This window comes from Eucyclogobius newberryi, unplaced genomic scaffold (assembly GCF_026437365.1).
Source record: "Eucyclogobius newberryi isolate DKJ021-1_F unplaced genomic scaffold, fEucNew1.0.hap1 SCAF_18, whole genome shotgun sequence".
Classification (NCBI taxonomy): Eukaryota; Metazoa; Chordata; class Actinopteri; order Gobiiformes; family Gobiidae; genus Eucyclogobius; species Eucyclogobius newberryi.
This window is the reverse complement of record NW_027315812.1, coordinates 20,508,299-20,523,662: the sequence shown is the minus strand read 5'-3', so window position 1 is coordinate 20,523,662 and position 15,364 is coordinate 20,508,299. Positions and strand designations below refer to the sequence as shown.

The 15,364-nt window shown below is 40.3% G+C and overlaps 1 protein-coding gene across 1 annotated transcript in view; it reads right to left on the bottom strand.

The window, feature by feature from the left end:
* The window catches only part of htr5ab (5-hydroxytryptamine (serotonin) receptor 5A, genome duplicate b), a 15,136-nt gene extending 474 nt beyond the window's left edge, over positions 1-14,662 (bottom strand). The window contains exons 1-2 of the mRNA XM_072451364.1: positions 14,614-14,662; positions 9,466-10,242 (exon numbers count right to left, since the gene is read on the bottom strand). Coding sequence (XP_072307465.1) covers positions 9,466-10,173 — 708 coding nt within the window. The 5' untranslated portion in view covers positions 10,174-10,242; positions 14,614-14,662. The remainder of the gene's footprint in view (positions 1-9,465; positions 10,243-14,613) is intronic.
* Positions 14,663-15,364: the final 702 nt, after the last annotated feature.

Here is a 15,364-nt window from a genome sequence, read left to right as displayed (position 1 = left end):
AAAAGATGGATGAGAAGAAATTAACAGGTGTATCAAGCAAACTAGAGCTTATTCCTACAACAGTGACTTCAAACGCACGCTTTGTGGAGATTAAAAGCCTGCGCCACGTAATCTGCTGTTTTCTCAGACAACACAGCTATTGATTGCATGTAATAGGTAAAGTCAGGCCGGTCACCCTCGAGTCTTAGGACAATGTGAATGTTGCTGTCTAGAGTGTGTGGGGGCGAAACAAGAGGCAGAGAGTTAGATCACTGCCAGTGAAATGTCTCTGGATCAATGGAGGTCACTGAGGCCTACAGCTGATGAGTAAATCCATTTAAAGTGCAGGGCCGGAGCATACAGCAGGCTGCCGTGCTGTTACAGAGTTGTCAGTGAAATGAAGGTTTACGATGCGACCACATTATAACGTGTGACTGACACGGTGGAACAAAGTATGGTGCGATCGTCTTCTCTCGGTTGAATTAGTGACAGTGTGATGCAACGCTAAGGTCACAAAATGTAACACATCTATCAACATATTAACATGGGAATAAATCTGCATCTGTCCAATTGCTCCATAAACAGAGCATACTATAAAATAATAAATGGATTTTGTTATTGTAAAATGAATATAAATAGTGAATCCTGTGACTGTGTAGAAGGGCCTCTAGTGTGTAGGCTGGATATGTTTGTGTGCTCATTAGTTGGCATGCTCTATTAAGATGTATCACTTTATTACTACATATAGTAAGAAGTGGTATTGGAGCTTCACACTGACTATTCGGGCGCGGCGATTTTTAAAATTTTTTATAACGCTATAATTGACGGTCGACACAATAGTTGCATCATTTTATTGCTGAAAATTTTAAAAGGAACAATTTATTTTCAAGTTGTTTCTGATTGCAGACACCAGTAGATACTAATAGTACGTATGTTTATGACAAGTAGTCTACAATGCAACATCGGCCTGCTTTTGTGACAGTCAGACATTATTAATAGGTTTTAGGTTTATGTGGGCGTTTCGTGCTTTGTGCACCACAGGGACTGGATGCTCCTTTGACATGACACAGACTGTGAGTGAACTCAGTCATTGAAAACAGTGAAAATAGTGAGCTAAAGTTAGTGGAGGAGTCAGTCCGCACTCTGCATTGGGCTGATAATAACACATGTCGCAGTGTTGAGAAAACAAGAACTGCACATCACAGCAGCGGTTCAGACATAAGCAAATTCCTCTAATTGCACAAAGCGGAGCGATCTTCTTTGGTTTGATCAAGAACTAAAATAAAAGACAATCAGGGCTAAGCGCTGACAGGAGCTGCCTCATCTTTTCACTCACAGCGTTGGTGAAAACTTTTAGATGACTTGTCAGATTTAATATGAGAAGTGTCGTTGTGGGGCGGTTTTGCTGAAACATCATTCTTCCAAAGAGTAAAAGAAGCCCAAAACCAACAAATTCTGGTTCACTTTTTCCCTCTCCTCAGCCACTGCTTTATGAAAACAATGGTATTGTGCATATGCATTTCAGCCACATTTTATAGTGATATTTTAATTTCATAGTCACTCAAAATCATACCGGTATCACCATAAAAAGTATGATATGATCCATTTTAAGTTGTTATTGAGTAGTATTCATGTGCATGCCCAACTTTTAATCTGTACACTAGGAGGATTAGCAGCCACCATATAATAATCAATTAATAAATGGGGAAACATAGATTAATTTTGATTCTGAATGTCTGGTGTCTTGATATTTAATACATTAATAATGGTTTTCTTATGCCTTAAAGCATAGGAACACAACATAGTCAGAATGTTCACATAGCACATATTGCACATAGCAGAGGTTAAACTGCTGGAGCTAGTTCATTTTAAGACTGATGTAAAGATTCCCATAGTTTATTTGCATAATTTATGCTGTAATAAATAAGAGAAAACAAAATGACGGGGCACCACTTCACTCCTCAGCCATGTCACTGGCTTATGTAAGAGACAAGTAGTCCATTCAAAGACACCTCCTGATGTCAGTGGGCTGGTGTAAGGGCTGCAGAAGGCATGAGGAGATCCTGAAGGTGAGAACACTGAGTCCTATGTGGGCCACATTACTGCACTTTACAGCACCTATGGGAAGAGCGATGTCCTCTGCTCTCATTATGAATAACACAGACTGTGTCTGTGCAGGCAGAGCTATGCAGCCGCTGTGATGATGAATGGTGGCCTTTTCTGCCCTGTCACCACTTTGAATAATTCATGAAACACACATATAGAACAAAAGAATACCTAGGGAATTTGACTGAAATATTTACCATGGTCGTGTTTCATATACAGTTACAGTAGTTCAGCCATACGTCTCAATACACAGATTTGGAAGGTCGGGTTATATAAGTATTTCAAGTGATGCTGGGATGAAGAATGCGCAAGTGAAATTATATTTGCCACTTGGAAATAATAGGCAGGTGCTTCTTAGACCTGTACTAAACAACAAACATAAAACCTATAGCATCCCCATATTGGCCAACCTGATAGATATTAAGAAACAATAATATATGAAAATGTGAAATATACAAATATTTTACTGTTGTAAATGTAAATGTAAACCTTTTATCTAGACAAGGCAAGTTTATTTGTAGAGCACACAAGGCAAAAAAAGTGCTTCACACAACAGGAGAAAATGTATTAAAATACAGAAATCACAAAACAGTTCAAGACATAAAAGAGAAACGTGCAAATTAAATCATTTCAGTCATTTCAGTCATATTCACAGCCAAACAAAACAGTTTTCAGCTGAGATTTGAGCATTGTCAGAGTAGAAGCCTGTTTGACATCTTCAGGAAGACAAACGCATGGATAAGTCTCTATCTGATAATTAATAAATTCATTAGGAACCAGACCTCACGCATGCCTTTTACTGACCACATGCTCGCTTCCTCTCCATCTTCCTCTCCATCTTCCTCTCCACCTTCCTCTCCATCTTCCTCTCCATCTTCCTCTCCATCTTCCTCTCCACCTTCATCTCCATCTTCCTCTCCACCTTCCTGTCCATGTGCCACTCTCTTTTCTTCATGGCATTAACTTTCGTTGCTATGTAGATGACACACAGCTGTATTTATCAATGAAACCTGATCAGACCAATCAATTAGACAGACTTTGTGCTTGTTTGATACTTAATTAACTGCTTCTCAACCCTACAAAAAAAAAGATCATTGCATTAGGCCCTGAGAGTCTTACAATTCACACTGGGAAATAAAAGTGTAGCCTCCAGCTCTGCTGTAAGAATCCTTACTTACTATTTGACCAAGAGCTCTCATTCCCAGCACATATAAACCCTGCAGCCCATGTACTTCAATTTTCAATTCAATTTATCTTTGTAAGGCTCAAAATCACAACAGTGGTTGTCTCAGAGAGCGACAGTGAAAACGGATTAAACAATGTTCATAAGGGACGAGGGGCAATGTCCCAGGGTCCCCTGTCCTTAGACCCGCCTTCTCGGCCAGGAAAAACTACAAAAAACCTCCTCCAATGAAAGAATGTAAAACAGCCTTTTAAAAAATATATTTCATCATCAACGCAGTATAGCCAAAATGAGAAAAAGCGTGCCAAGATGTGATGCTGAAAAACATATCCACGCGTTTGCATAACTCCCTGCTTGGATTACTAACTAAAAGACATTCCCAATAGCACTCTTGCTTCTTCGAGTTTAGAGTTTAAAATTCTTCACCTGACACATAAAACCATAAACAGCCCTGCCAGATCATATTGACCCTGCCCAACATGAGGCGGTGAGCAGACAAGCTGCGCTCTGACACAACCGGCAAATGGAGTCAAATAGGAGCCAAATGGTCCTTGATACAGAAGTAAGTGAAACAGTGAGTGGTCAAATCCAAGCACAAATAAAGGACTTCACAGGTGGATTTAGAACTCCAGACTGTCTATGTCTACGAAGACGTGCAAGACCCAAACTCCTGCTTCAAGTGGTTTACTCTGCCAGCCAGGTTAATACTATAGAGATGAACACACCATGAGGTAGGCACTTTCTATGAACTTTCTGAGCTTTTGAGACTAAACCTGGAGATGTGTTTAGTGCTTGAAAAATACCTGGCAGATGTTGGGAATATTCCTATTATGAGTCCAAGCCTATTAAAGCACTTAGTCACTAGTGTTATGGCCTGTTAAACCTGTTTTGCCGGTCAGGTTTTTGAAGTGTTGGGTTAAAATGCCTTGATTTGCACTCATAATATGTTGGCCTGGACAGCACTACTTCAGAATCTTCAGTATTCAGTATTTAGTATTTTAAAAGCCCAAACAATATTTAATGAAAAATTCAGTATTTTAACAATAAATACATAAAAAGAACATGTATATATCTGGTAAATAAAAAGTACAGCTCCTCTCTCAGCCCCAGGGCCTACTGATGCATTAAGCTATTGCTGTTCACATGAGAGAGTGCTACTGTTTCAGATGTGCTGGCGTTCCAGTGATGACCTTAGATGCTACAGCCCTGACCTGTGCACCTGGATGCTCCTTCTAACCTTCTGTCTTGAGTGTTTCTGGCTCTTAAGTCTCTATCTGCAAATACATTAGTCCTGACCTGGGTCATCTAAGGCCTGTCGTCCATCAGAATAGGATCTCTCCATCACTGTTGTTCTCCTCTAGGTTTCACATTTTTCCTTTTGGTTTTTATGTAGGTTCTAAGGACAGTGGATCATGCTCTGGGACAGTTATCCATTTGCCTAATTCCTATGAACTGTATTATTGACTAATTACTGTTGCATTTACTTTATTTTCCAACTTTCCACTGGTAAAATTAACAATTTTGTTCAGCCCTGCGAGGCAACTGCTGTTGTGATTTTGGGCGTTACAAAAATGAACATTATTGAATTCAAAATCCTCAGATGCCCAACACCATAATTACTTTGTCGGATATACAATGTAAATACATTCACATTTACACTGTATTTTGTGGTCGTGGCCCTCAGGGCCGGCCCAGCCTATAAGCGAACTAAGCAGCCGCGTAGGGCCCCGAGGCGTTAATAGGGCCCCCAATCTGGCAACCCGTCTTATGCGAAGTGCAAGCGCAGCGTGCGCCACTAGTGTAGTGGCGCTGATAGCGCGGCAGCGCACACAGCGGTAACATATAACGCACAAACCACATTTATTTGTAATGACAATCTGGCAACCAAGACACCAAACCTGCGCTGATTGGTCAACTTCATTGTGCGCGAGGAGAACGAGAGCAAAACATAAACACAACAGAATATTCCTCTGGTCCTCATGTCCAGAGGAATATATCCCCCCGATGCCGAAAAACGAAAGAAGAAACTTCTTGACGATGTAAAGAAACTGCAAACTCAACAACACTCTCCAGGTATTGAACTTCTCTTACAAAGATATGGTTAATGCTGCTGTTTGAAACAACACGATTCTGTCACGTTAGTTCGCTCAGGCTGGAGGCGACGAGAGCTCTGCCCCGCGCATAATAATATGTCTGAATGAAAGATAATAAGCTTCACATTTACACCAGCCCGGTAGTGTTAGCTGTAGGTGAGGCCGGGGAGGGGCGTCTGTGCCCCGGGTCACTAAGAGGCGGAGATCCGGTCCGGACGAGCGCCGTCTCGTCCAGAACCTCTGACGTGAGACTTTGGAGTGAACAGTGTGCGGCCCCTGTCCTGGGCCCCTGTTCCGGGCCCCTGAGCAGCCTCAGTCAGAGATGAGCGGGTTTGAGTTTGCGTCCCTCTCTCTCACATCACCATGTGTGAGATCAATCGTGACTCGTGATGTCTGTTTTACTTTGACTTCTTAACGTGCAATAAGAGGAACGTAAAGGTTTATGCACGTAAGGTCCATCAGCCAATCACATCGCAGCATTGTTTCATGCAGGAGTCCAGTGTGTGACGTTCTGATCAGAACAAACATGACATTACATTTATTTAAAAAGCATCATTAGACTATTTGTTATAAATCATAATAAATTGATAGTGAAAAATAACCAGACATATTATGATTACGTCTGTTATAGAATAATACTATATATTTTTATATAAAAGTGGCAAAGTTGCAGAAACGCAGTCTCTTCACTATAGCTGGGTTTAGACCTTCACTTATAGTTCTGTTCATTCTCTGGGAATAACATGTTTGCACTGTGCAGCTTTATGAGTGTTATCAAGCAATGCTTATGCCATTTGTTTAATTTAACATAACTTGTTTTGTCACTTTAGCAAGAAGGAACAGTTGGGAGCTGTAAAAGATAAATTAGTAAGGATAACTATTACTTTTACATTTTCAGTTAAAATGAATCAACTTGACCATAAGTATTTTTCATAGCCAATATTGTATTGAGTAATTAAGTACACTATTGTATTAATAACTGGTTTTAATCATTTTCTCCTGGCACAGTTTCATCACATCATCATTTTATAACATTACAACCTCAACATTTTACTCTTACTTTAGCCGGCTGGACCACATTAAAATGCAGCAGAATACACAAAAAAGGTCATTAATTTAAACTGCTAATGTGGCTGTAGACCCGTAACGCCCCCAAATACGCCCAAAAACATATCTGGGAGGTGTGTTATTTGTTCAGGGAGTAGAGGTGATGTCAGCGGAATACCAAGTTGCATTGTGGGATTTAAGTTATCAATATTTGAGCTTGTGAGGTGCTGAGAATAAACTAACTGGCAAACGGATGCCCTGGAGTTTTGGTGCGCTTTGTTTGCGTTGAAGAAAGTTCCCATATGTGAATTGTTTACTGACAATGGCAATAAAACTGATTCTGATGACGTGGTGAGGGGCCCCCAAAAATGTTTTCGCTTAGGGCCCCCTGAAGGCTTGGGCCGGCCCTGGTGGCCCTTGCTCGTGAATATTGTCAATGGCACAGTAGAGATAGTTGAATGTAGACATAAATCATAGTTTTAAATAAGAGACAGACCTTGAATTTAATTGTGAATTATACAACATAAGGAGTACAAACAATGCAGGCAAAGGGGCAAAGAACCCCAGATGGCGCAGGAGCCGCATTGGAGGGTGTAGAGCATGAGCACTATCAATATGCATCCTCAGAAACAACAAGAGATATAGATTTTGTTTGTTTTTTAAATTAGAAACTTTTTTTTAAAATTCCACTCCTTTCACATGAATAGTTTACAAAAACCTATTCAGTATTTGATTATGGACTTTTCATCTGTCACCTGACCAAAAAAATGCTCCCACATAGACACAGTGGCCTAAAAACACTGTCTCTGATTAGTCCGTTATTTGCACAGCTCCTCTGCTCTCATGTACGTTTAGTATGTGCATGTTTGATCTTTGAGTAGGTGTTGCAAATTCACAAGTGCAGCAGGATTATTATCAGTGATGGCGGAGGCTTTGGCAGCATCTCTCTCTTTAAGCGCTTAGCCGAGCAGAGTGTATCTATCTGCCTCCCGTCTCATGCACCAGTAATTGACGGATATAAGAATCATGACACAAACATAAGGCATGCTGCTGATGTGTCTACCCAAAGCAGAAGCATCTAATAAAGCTGCATATGCCTAACTACCGTGGAGCCCGGAGTGATTGGCTGTGTAATCAGACTTGAGATGAGACTCTCCCAGCGCCGAGTCTTGTGTAATTCCGTTTTAGATCAGCGTCCATGTTGACTGGAATACTTTGATCCAATTTGTCATTTTCTTTTACAATAGGTTGTACTTGCATGGCATCATTAACTGTCAGATTACACATGTTTTGACCTGGTTTGTCTCTCTGTGCTTGCTGGGTCTGTCCACGTGAAAACTGGATTTCTATGTGAGCATAAAAATACAAATGTTTTCACAATAGCTTCAAAACGTGGTGTCATTATTCAACAGCAATGATGTGATTGATGCAGAAGATTTTAGAATCATTATTTTAAGTTTGTGGAGCTATTTCCAATCAAAGTCTAGATATGTCTCAAAAACTTGCCCTGAATATCAAATTAAGACATTTTCAAATTTTAGAACGTGAAGAGAATATATTGAGTGCTTTTTTGGGTTGCAATGACACCAAATGTAAGAAACAAAAAAATCAAGTTTAGTTATTATCTAATCATTCAGCAGATCAACATTACTCTTGTTTGAATTAATAGTTTATGTGTGAATAAAACTGTAATTGTATATATATTTTCTCCAATAATTATATCATATCTGTTCAATACGTCTGAAATGTGCTAAAATGTACATGTAAAAGGCAGTGAAATTGATCACAAAAGTGTATAAATATCACTTCATGCCAATGAAAAACACAAATATTCAATGAACAGCGCACTTCCATGTCTAAACTAATCCTGCATGGATAATACTATTATCTCCATTCAAAACTGAGAGCTTGTTTTAAGGTTGAAAATATGCAAACAGATGCAATCCGACTAAAGAGCGTGAAATGTGCAGACTTCAACTCCTCCAGAGGTTGTAATAAAAATCTCAAATAATAGCTTATTGGTGTGGAGGACTACAATTTATGGGCCAGAAAAAGAGAAATTAAACTTCGATAGGGATAATTTGCCTGATTATAAGTTTGGCTAGATGGTGTTAGAGCTGGAGTTAGAGCCTTTTAGAGGGATGTGCCAAAGCCAGGAAGGTGCACTTGCCCATTACAGACACAGGAGGTATTTTTAGCCATCTTCTTTTTGACCTATGCGCAATACTGAGCATAATATGGTGATGAGCGGAATTGCTCTGATAATTCCTCTGACTAATGAGATACTGAGTTTAAATGGCATGGAAAAAGCTATTAGATGCTATTAAATCATACTTGACAGAGGAGAGTTAAACAGATGACATAAACAGGATATGATTATTACTTTAAAAAGCTGTACATTTAAAGGCAGATGTACAGTATGATTAAAGGAGACATTAATGGCTGTGTGTTCAATAATACGAATCAGAAATGTACTAATATTCTTTAAAAAAAAGTAATTACATTTATTTAACCAGTTTTAAGATACATTGCAGCACATTCAAATGTCTTATTAGGAAAAATAGACCATTGGTATTACCATTGCAACATGGTTTTCATTGTAAAGACTAATTTGACACTGATGAATGGTGAACAATACAGGGGGAAACACTTCGACGTAAAGCTAAAATGAAATGCCCAATGTTGTTTTGAGAAGGATCATTTAAAGGTCAAATGCAAACTTCCTAAATGGCTTTACTTTCCCCAAGAGTTACAGTCGGTACAAATGTCACAGCAGAAGAAAAAAACACAGCATTATCTGTGGCATTTCAAATATAAGCCCTTTTGGAAGTAAGTGGCTGGCAATTAAAGGATAAGACTGAATGGGGCTTGTGCAACATTGAGTTAGTTTGGAAATTTCACAGCTTATCAGTTATTTTGTGATGTAACATGATTCAGATCTTAATTCTAAGGATTTACTTTGACAAACATGTAGGCTATGAATCTCTGTTTGAACCCATGGTGTGGAGCTAATGGCTTTATAACAGGACTAATGGCTTTAGGGTTATCTCACATTACCTCAGCCATTGGAGTGATGCTGTTGGTCTTGCGGGAGCCGATCCTGAACTTTGCTGCCTTGTAGATTTTCCAGTAGACAAACAGCACCACGCACAGGGGAAGGTAGAAGGCGGAAAAGGTGGAGAAGATAGTGTAGGAGGGCTCCTGGCTGACCTGACACTTCATGCCCTCTGAGTAGGTCTCACCCCAGCCAAACAGCGGCGACAGCGAGATGATGGAGGACAGCAGCCACGTCAGCGCAATCATAAAGTTGGAGATCTTCTTGCGTGTCTTCAGTGTGTACTGCAGGTGCCTGGTGATGGACCAGTATCGGTCCAGTGCTATCGCAGTCACGTTCCAGATGCTGGCTGTGCAGCACAGCACATCGAAGGAAATCCACACTTGACACAGCACTCGGCCCAGCTTCCACAGTCGCCCATTCAGCTCATGCACCAGGCTCAGGGGCATGACCAGAGCTGCCACCATCACATCGGAGATGGCCATGGAGGCCACCAGGTTGTGAGGCACTCGATGGAATGTTCGCACCCTCAGGATGGTCACCAGCACCAGCAGGTTCCACACAAAGGTGGCCACAGCCAGCATGGCCAGCAGAGTGAGCGTGAGCACGCTGAAGACAGAGAAGGGTCTGTAAATGTTGCCCCCAGAGTCATATCCATCTAAAACACCGCTGGAGTTTCCTGTCAGGGCGCTGCTGTTGGAGTGTGTCATGGTGCAGCTTACTGCCCTGCAGCCACAGACCAGGACCAGGCAGCTCGCTGTGGAAGGCTGTGAGCCATCCTGCGGAACAGAAGGATTTGATTTTAATGCTCACCAGGGCTTATTCTCTAATAAATCATGACTTCCTCTCTGCACTAGTGTTGGATACGCATATGGCATTTAGCAGACAGCTGCCTTGGTGATTTGCTCATAATAGTAAAAGACCTTGATTTGGAGCAGTCATATAACCTGCTTACATGAAGCAAAATATAATCTACAACGAAACATATTCTGGTTTTGGGAGGAACAAAACATGCTCTCATTCATTATCCATTCACTCATCCCGATACAAACAAAACACATTTAAGCATCTTCATTGTGCAATCATTAGGGACTACTGTATTTAATAGTCCCATTTACCAGGTTTGGTATTTATTAAAGTGAATTTCAGTGAATTTTCTGTAATTGTTTATCCAAATGCATCAACGAAAGCCTTAGTACGTCAGCAGATGAGCAGAGAAAAATAATCTCAAATCAACAGGCACCACACTGTCAGTGCTGCTTCAAGGTGTGCATTGATCTTTGCTGCATGTAAACAGTGCGGTGAAGAATTAAAAAACTTGAACCGTGTTTTGAAAAAAAATATCTTATGATTTGCCCTTATTAAACAACTTCTAGGACTTCAAATGTTTAGTTATGATTATTAATCTTAATGCACCACCTACGTGCTTCTAACTTGTTAAAAATGCCGACTTTTGTTATCATGAATATGCCGTGTATCATTCATTTATATAACTGCAAGTGGAGTCACTTTCCTTCAGGCTCTGTCTGAGTGCCCATAATGAATGGAGCTAATGCACGTAATTCTGTTTAAATCATTTGACCTAATTGATTTTCATTTAAATTGCAGACTTAATCAATATGATAATATTCCTGAGCCTGTTTAGTCTGTTGCTTTTGCCTGGAGCTATTCAGCTCTAAGATCTCACAAATTATGACTAATTTTGGCTGGACCTTAATTTGTGATTTAAAAAGGTAACTATGCCCAAAATACAAGATTAACTATAATAGATATTTTTTCAGCTTTTCCCTTCAAAACTGCTAAAGCTTTAACTTACAAAAATGTTGATATTGATGTGTCAGATGGTTTTCTTACTTAGTTCTGTAAAACTTTATTATCAAGTTCCTCTGTAAACTATTAGGCATTAATAAGCACTAGTCATTTGCATAATTAACTTAGACAATTACTAGGTCATTAACCAAAACCATGTGTTAATAAACCCTGCACAAAATGTTTGTAAGAGCATTAATAAGCAGCTTGTTAAACTGCTCTCATTAACCAAGTGATACATAATAAGGTAAATGCTTTATAAGTGCTTATAAAAATAATTAGTGCAATTTTTTTTTTAATTTAAACATTGTTGACCACCTTAAACAGGGGTTTCCAAACTATGGCCCGGGGACAAAATGCGGCCCTCAGATAATTTTTTTGTTGACTTCCTCAGAGTTCGTGCAAAATAGCCAAAAGTAGGATTTTTTTTAAAGTAAGATTTGAACAATTCTGCAAATGGAGTTGGAGATGTTAATCGCTAAGTGAAGTTCAGGAGCGGGACCACGCCTCAACCTCTACTCCACTAGTAAACACGCCCCACTCTCTAACCACACCTCTAATTACCCAGAAGCCCTATTTACAAGGCCAATTCACAGCATATCTTGTCGTCTCTGCTCTCTCGACCCCACCCTCCCACCCCATCATCTTCACCTTAACACCATCTATGAAGGGGAGGTTCTGAATCGGCCGGGCTGATTACCCGAGACAGAGCCCCCATCCTGAGTCTCTACCCAGCCAACTCTTGTGCTCGATCGTCGCTACACCGTCGAGCTCCATCGTCGAGCTCCATCGTCGAGCTCCATCGTCGAGCTCCATCGTCGAGCTCCATCGTCGAGCTCCATCGTCGTTATTATCAATAAATATTCTTTCATACTCTGTTGTGGCGTGGTCCCTGCTAGTGAAGTGAATCATAAAATGCATAACAAATGTTCCTCCATATGTTTCAAATTGCTGCCCTCTGTGAAAAAAGCTTGGAAACCCCTAAAACATGAACACATACACCTCTTCAAACGCATGGGGCGGATTTCCCAAGAGTGACTAAACACACCTCAAGGCCTTAACTGAATTACAGATCCTTTTGTGTCTATGTTCTAAGACGAAATTAAAAAGTCTATTTTATTGTCCCAAAAGGAGGATTTGTCCTTTGAATTTCACCCATCCTTCAAAACTGCTGGGCCAGAGCACAACCGGTGCAAATAATATTGTGCACGTTTTATGTTGAAGCAGGAGCCCCCAGAGAACGACGCACATCGACCCCGGTACAATATTACACACACAAAGAAATGCGTTTTATCCTATGCGTTCATTTCCAGCCCCGTAGCTTTATCCATCCCGTCCCGCACTGTCAAAAAAGCAGCAATGAGCATATCCTGTGAGCGTGTGCATTTACCTGACATGTGACGATGCCTCTTAGCATTACAAATAGTGCTCTCTAATCAAAGAGTTCAAGCGAGTGTGCGGTTGGCCCTCAACAACGCTCTCTTCTCGCCGCTCTTATTAACAAACCTAACAGCCATGAAATTGGAGACGCGTTGTGAAGGGAATAGGCAATCAAACACATCGTCCAGGTGCCTGTCACTGTCACTACTGAGAGACAAAAGGGGCCCCTATAAACAGATGTGCATATGTTACGGACGCATGGAGATAGGTTGCATGACAGTGGAATTAGTCGGATCTTTTATGCATCAAGGCAGTCGAGGGGAGAGCAGCACAATTTAGTCCGTTTTTTGTCCGGCCAGTTGTTTCCTTGGCCTCGCTTTGCCCCAGAGTTGTGAGGATTTAAGTTATGTTGGAAAAAGACATGAAAAGGTGTCAGACACGATTAGCATATTACTTCATATCTGGATCCTTTTGGGCGAGGAGATGGCGAAGAGGCTAATTTGGTTTGCAGAAGTAATCTCTGACTCCGGGTGTTAAAATGAGCGACTTAAGTAAGAGAATTTGCAATCAACTTCATGTTTGGATTGAAATGTAGTTCAGAAAAACGAATTCTACTTACACACGTCATGCAAATGTGATGATGAATGGTTTACACTTGAACTCATTTGACTTAATCCCAGCAGGTGGCTCTTTTAGCCTTTTATATGAACTTTCCTTATTCCTTAGGAACAGAGAATAGTCACAGAAAAACAGGCAGCGTTCGTTCACTCGGCTTCCTTTTCCAAACTGGACTTCTGCCGTGACAATCAGCAGTAAAAACTGGGGGGATTTTGATTTGACTAATCACAGATTCAATCCCAAAACCTGCCTGCTGTCACTACGGCTGCAACTAACGATTATTTTAGTCATTAACTAGTCACACATTATTTTTTCAATCAGTCGACTGGTCAAATGATTATTTCTATTGTACACAAGGGGGCTGTAAACATGAAGTGAAGAGTTTTTGATGTGACAGATTCTGATTGTTCTGCTTTTTACACAGTTGTTATTGTGTGAAAACATGCAATGTCACAATCTTTAGTGAGCATTTTGGATTAGAAATGTGCTCAGATTTAGGAGAAAATCAGTTTTGAGAGCTCTTTTAGCACTACTTATTGCTCCTTTTTAGTCGAATAATTGATGAAAAAGGCCATGTCTTTTTAGTTGAACATTAATTTCTTTGGTCGACCACTAACAGCTCTAGTATATTGATGCTTTTTAAATATATCAACCAATAAAACAAAAGTTGAAATATGATGACTGCATGTTATATATATATATATATATATATATATATATATATATATATATATATATATACACATGCAGTATTTGTGGATTAAGTGTATTATTTGTAGTTCCCTTTTTTACATTTTGATTTAGTTATGCTTTAGTAAGTTTAGTAAGTTATTTTCATATTTGTTTTGGAGTCTGTAGTCCAGATAACAATGATCAAAATAGGAGTATGATTATTTTTACAATCACTGGACAATTAGTTGTTTAATTGTTGCAGCCCTGGCTGTCACACAAACTCATTAGCTAGAAGTTAGTTTCTCATCTATTGAAAATAAGTACCACAACACAAACTAATCACTTAAGCATACAATTGTGCATTGACATACCGTATATAGTATATAGTTTCCAAACTAAACAGACATATTTCTTTTACTGCTTTTACTGCTCCTGCAATGTTTAACAGCACTTGTTTCTTTTTAAATTGCTATCAACTTGTCAAAATGACACCTCGATCTTCTTGTGTCACTTTGCAATCCCAGGTAAACATTGCTCTGAGGTTTAAATCTACATTTCTATCCAAACACTGTCAAAACCCTTCACTCCATGAGCCATCCTCAATTATAAAACTACTTCACATTGTAAAACCTCGACTTTCTTTGCGGATTAGCATTAATTCTGTGACTTACATTTGCTGTTCAAAGAGAAGAGCTGTACCTTCACACGCCTTGAGACTTTTTTTTTTAGGTAAACACTGTATCCATCGTAATCGCTGCATTAAAAAAGAAAAGAAAAACCGCTGCGCTTCTGAGAGAGGCAAAGGAAAAACAGGATTTCTCCGCGGCACCAGTGCAACATCTCCCCGGCACTGTCTGCGAGTGAAGTGGTCTGTGAGAAAAAGAACAAACCATATCAAAAAGACACGACCCCAACATCTGCCCGCGCTCCACCCACCGGGGCAGGCGCGTCAGGCCACGGCACTACACGCAAGAGAGAGAGAGAGAGAAAGCGCAAAAACAAAAAAAAAAACACTTGACAAGCGCTTTCTTCTTCAAGCAAAGCGCCGCACGAGTCAGGCACCTTGCAGAGACAGCCCGCTGAGCCGCCGCTATCACCGGAATACAAGCCGAGCTCCTGAACGCACCTCTATAAAATCATATTATTCTCAACCACACGCACGTGCCATTCAAGTTGCACCTTTCCTGCGCCTTTCGTTGCCGTTCCCGCTGTTACACCTTTCATGTGTTGCGTTATTCATCTGTAAAGTCTAAAACGCAGCATACAAATGTAACGTGACGACGTGCATGCTTTTACTTTGGTGTGGAACTGGACATCGCTTTGAGCACTTTTTGTCTTTAGTTTAGTTAATTTAAAATGAAAAAAAATCCTCGTTTGACTAAATCCATGCACTTGTGACACGACTCGCGGACACGTCTCCAC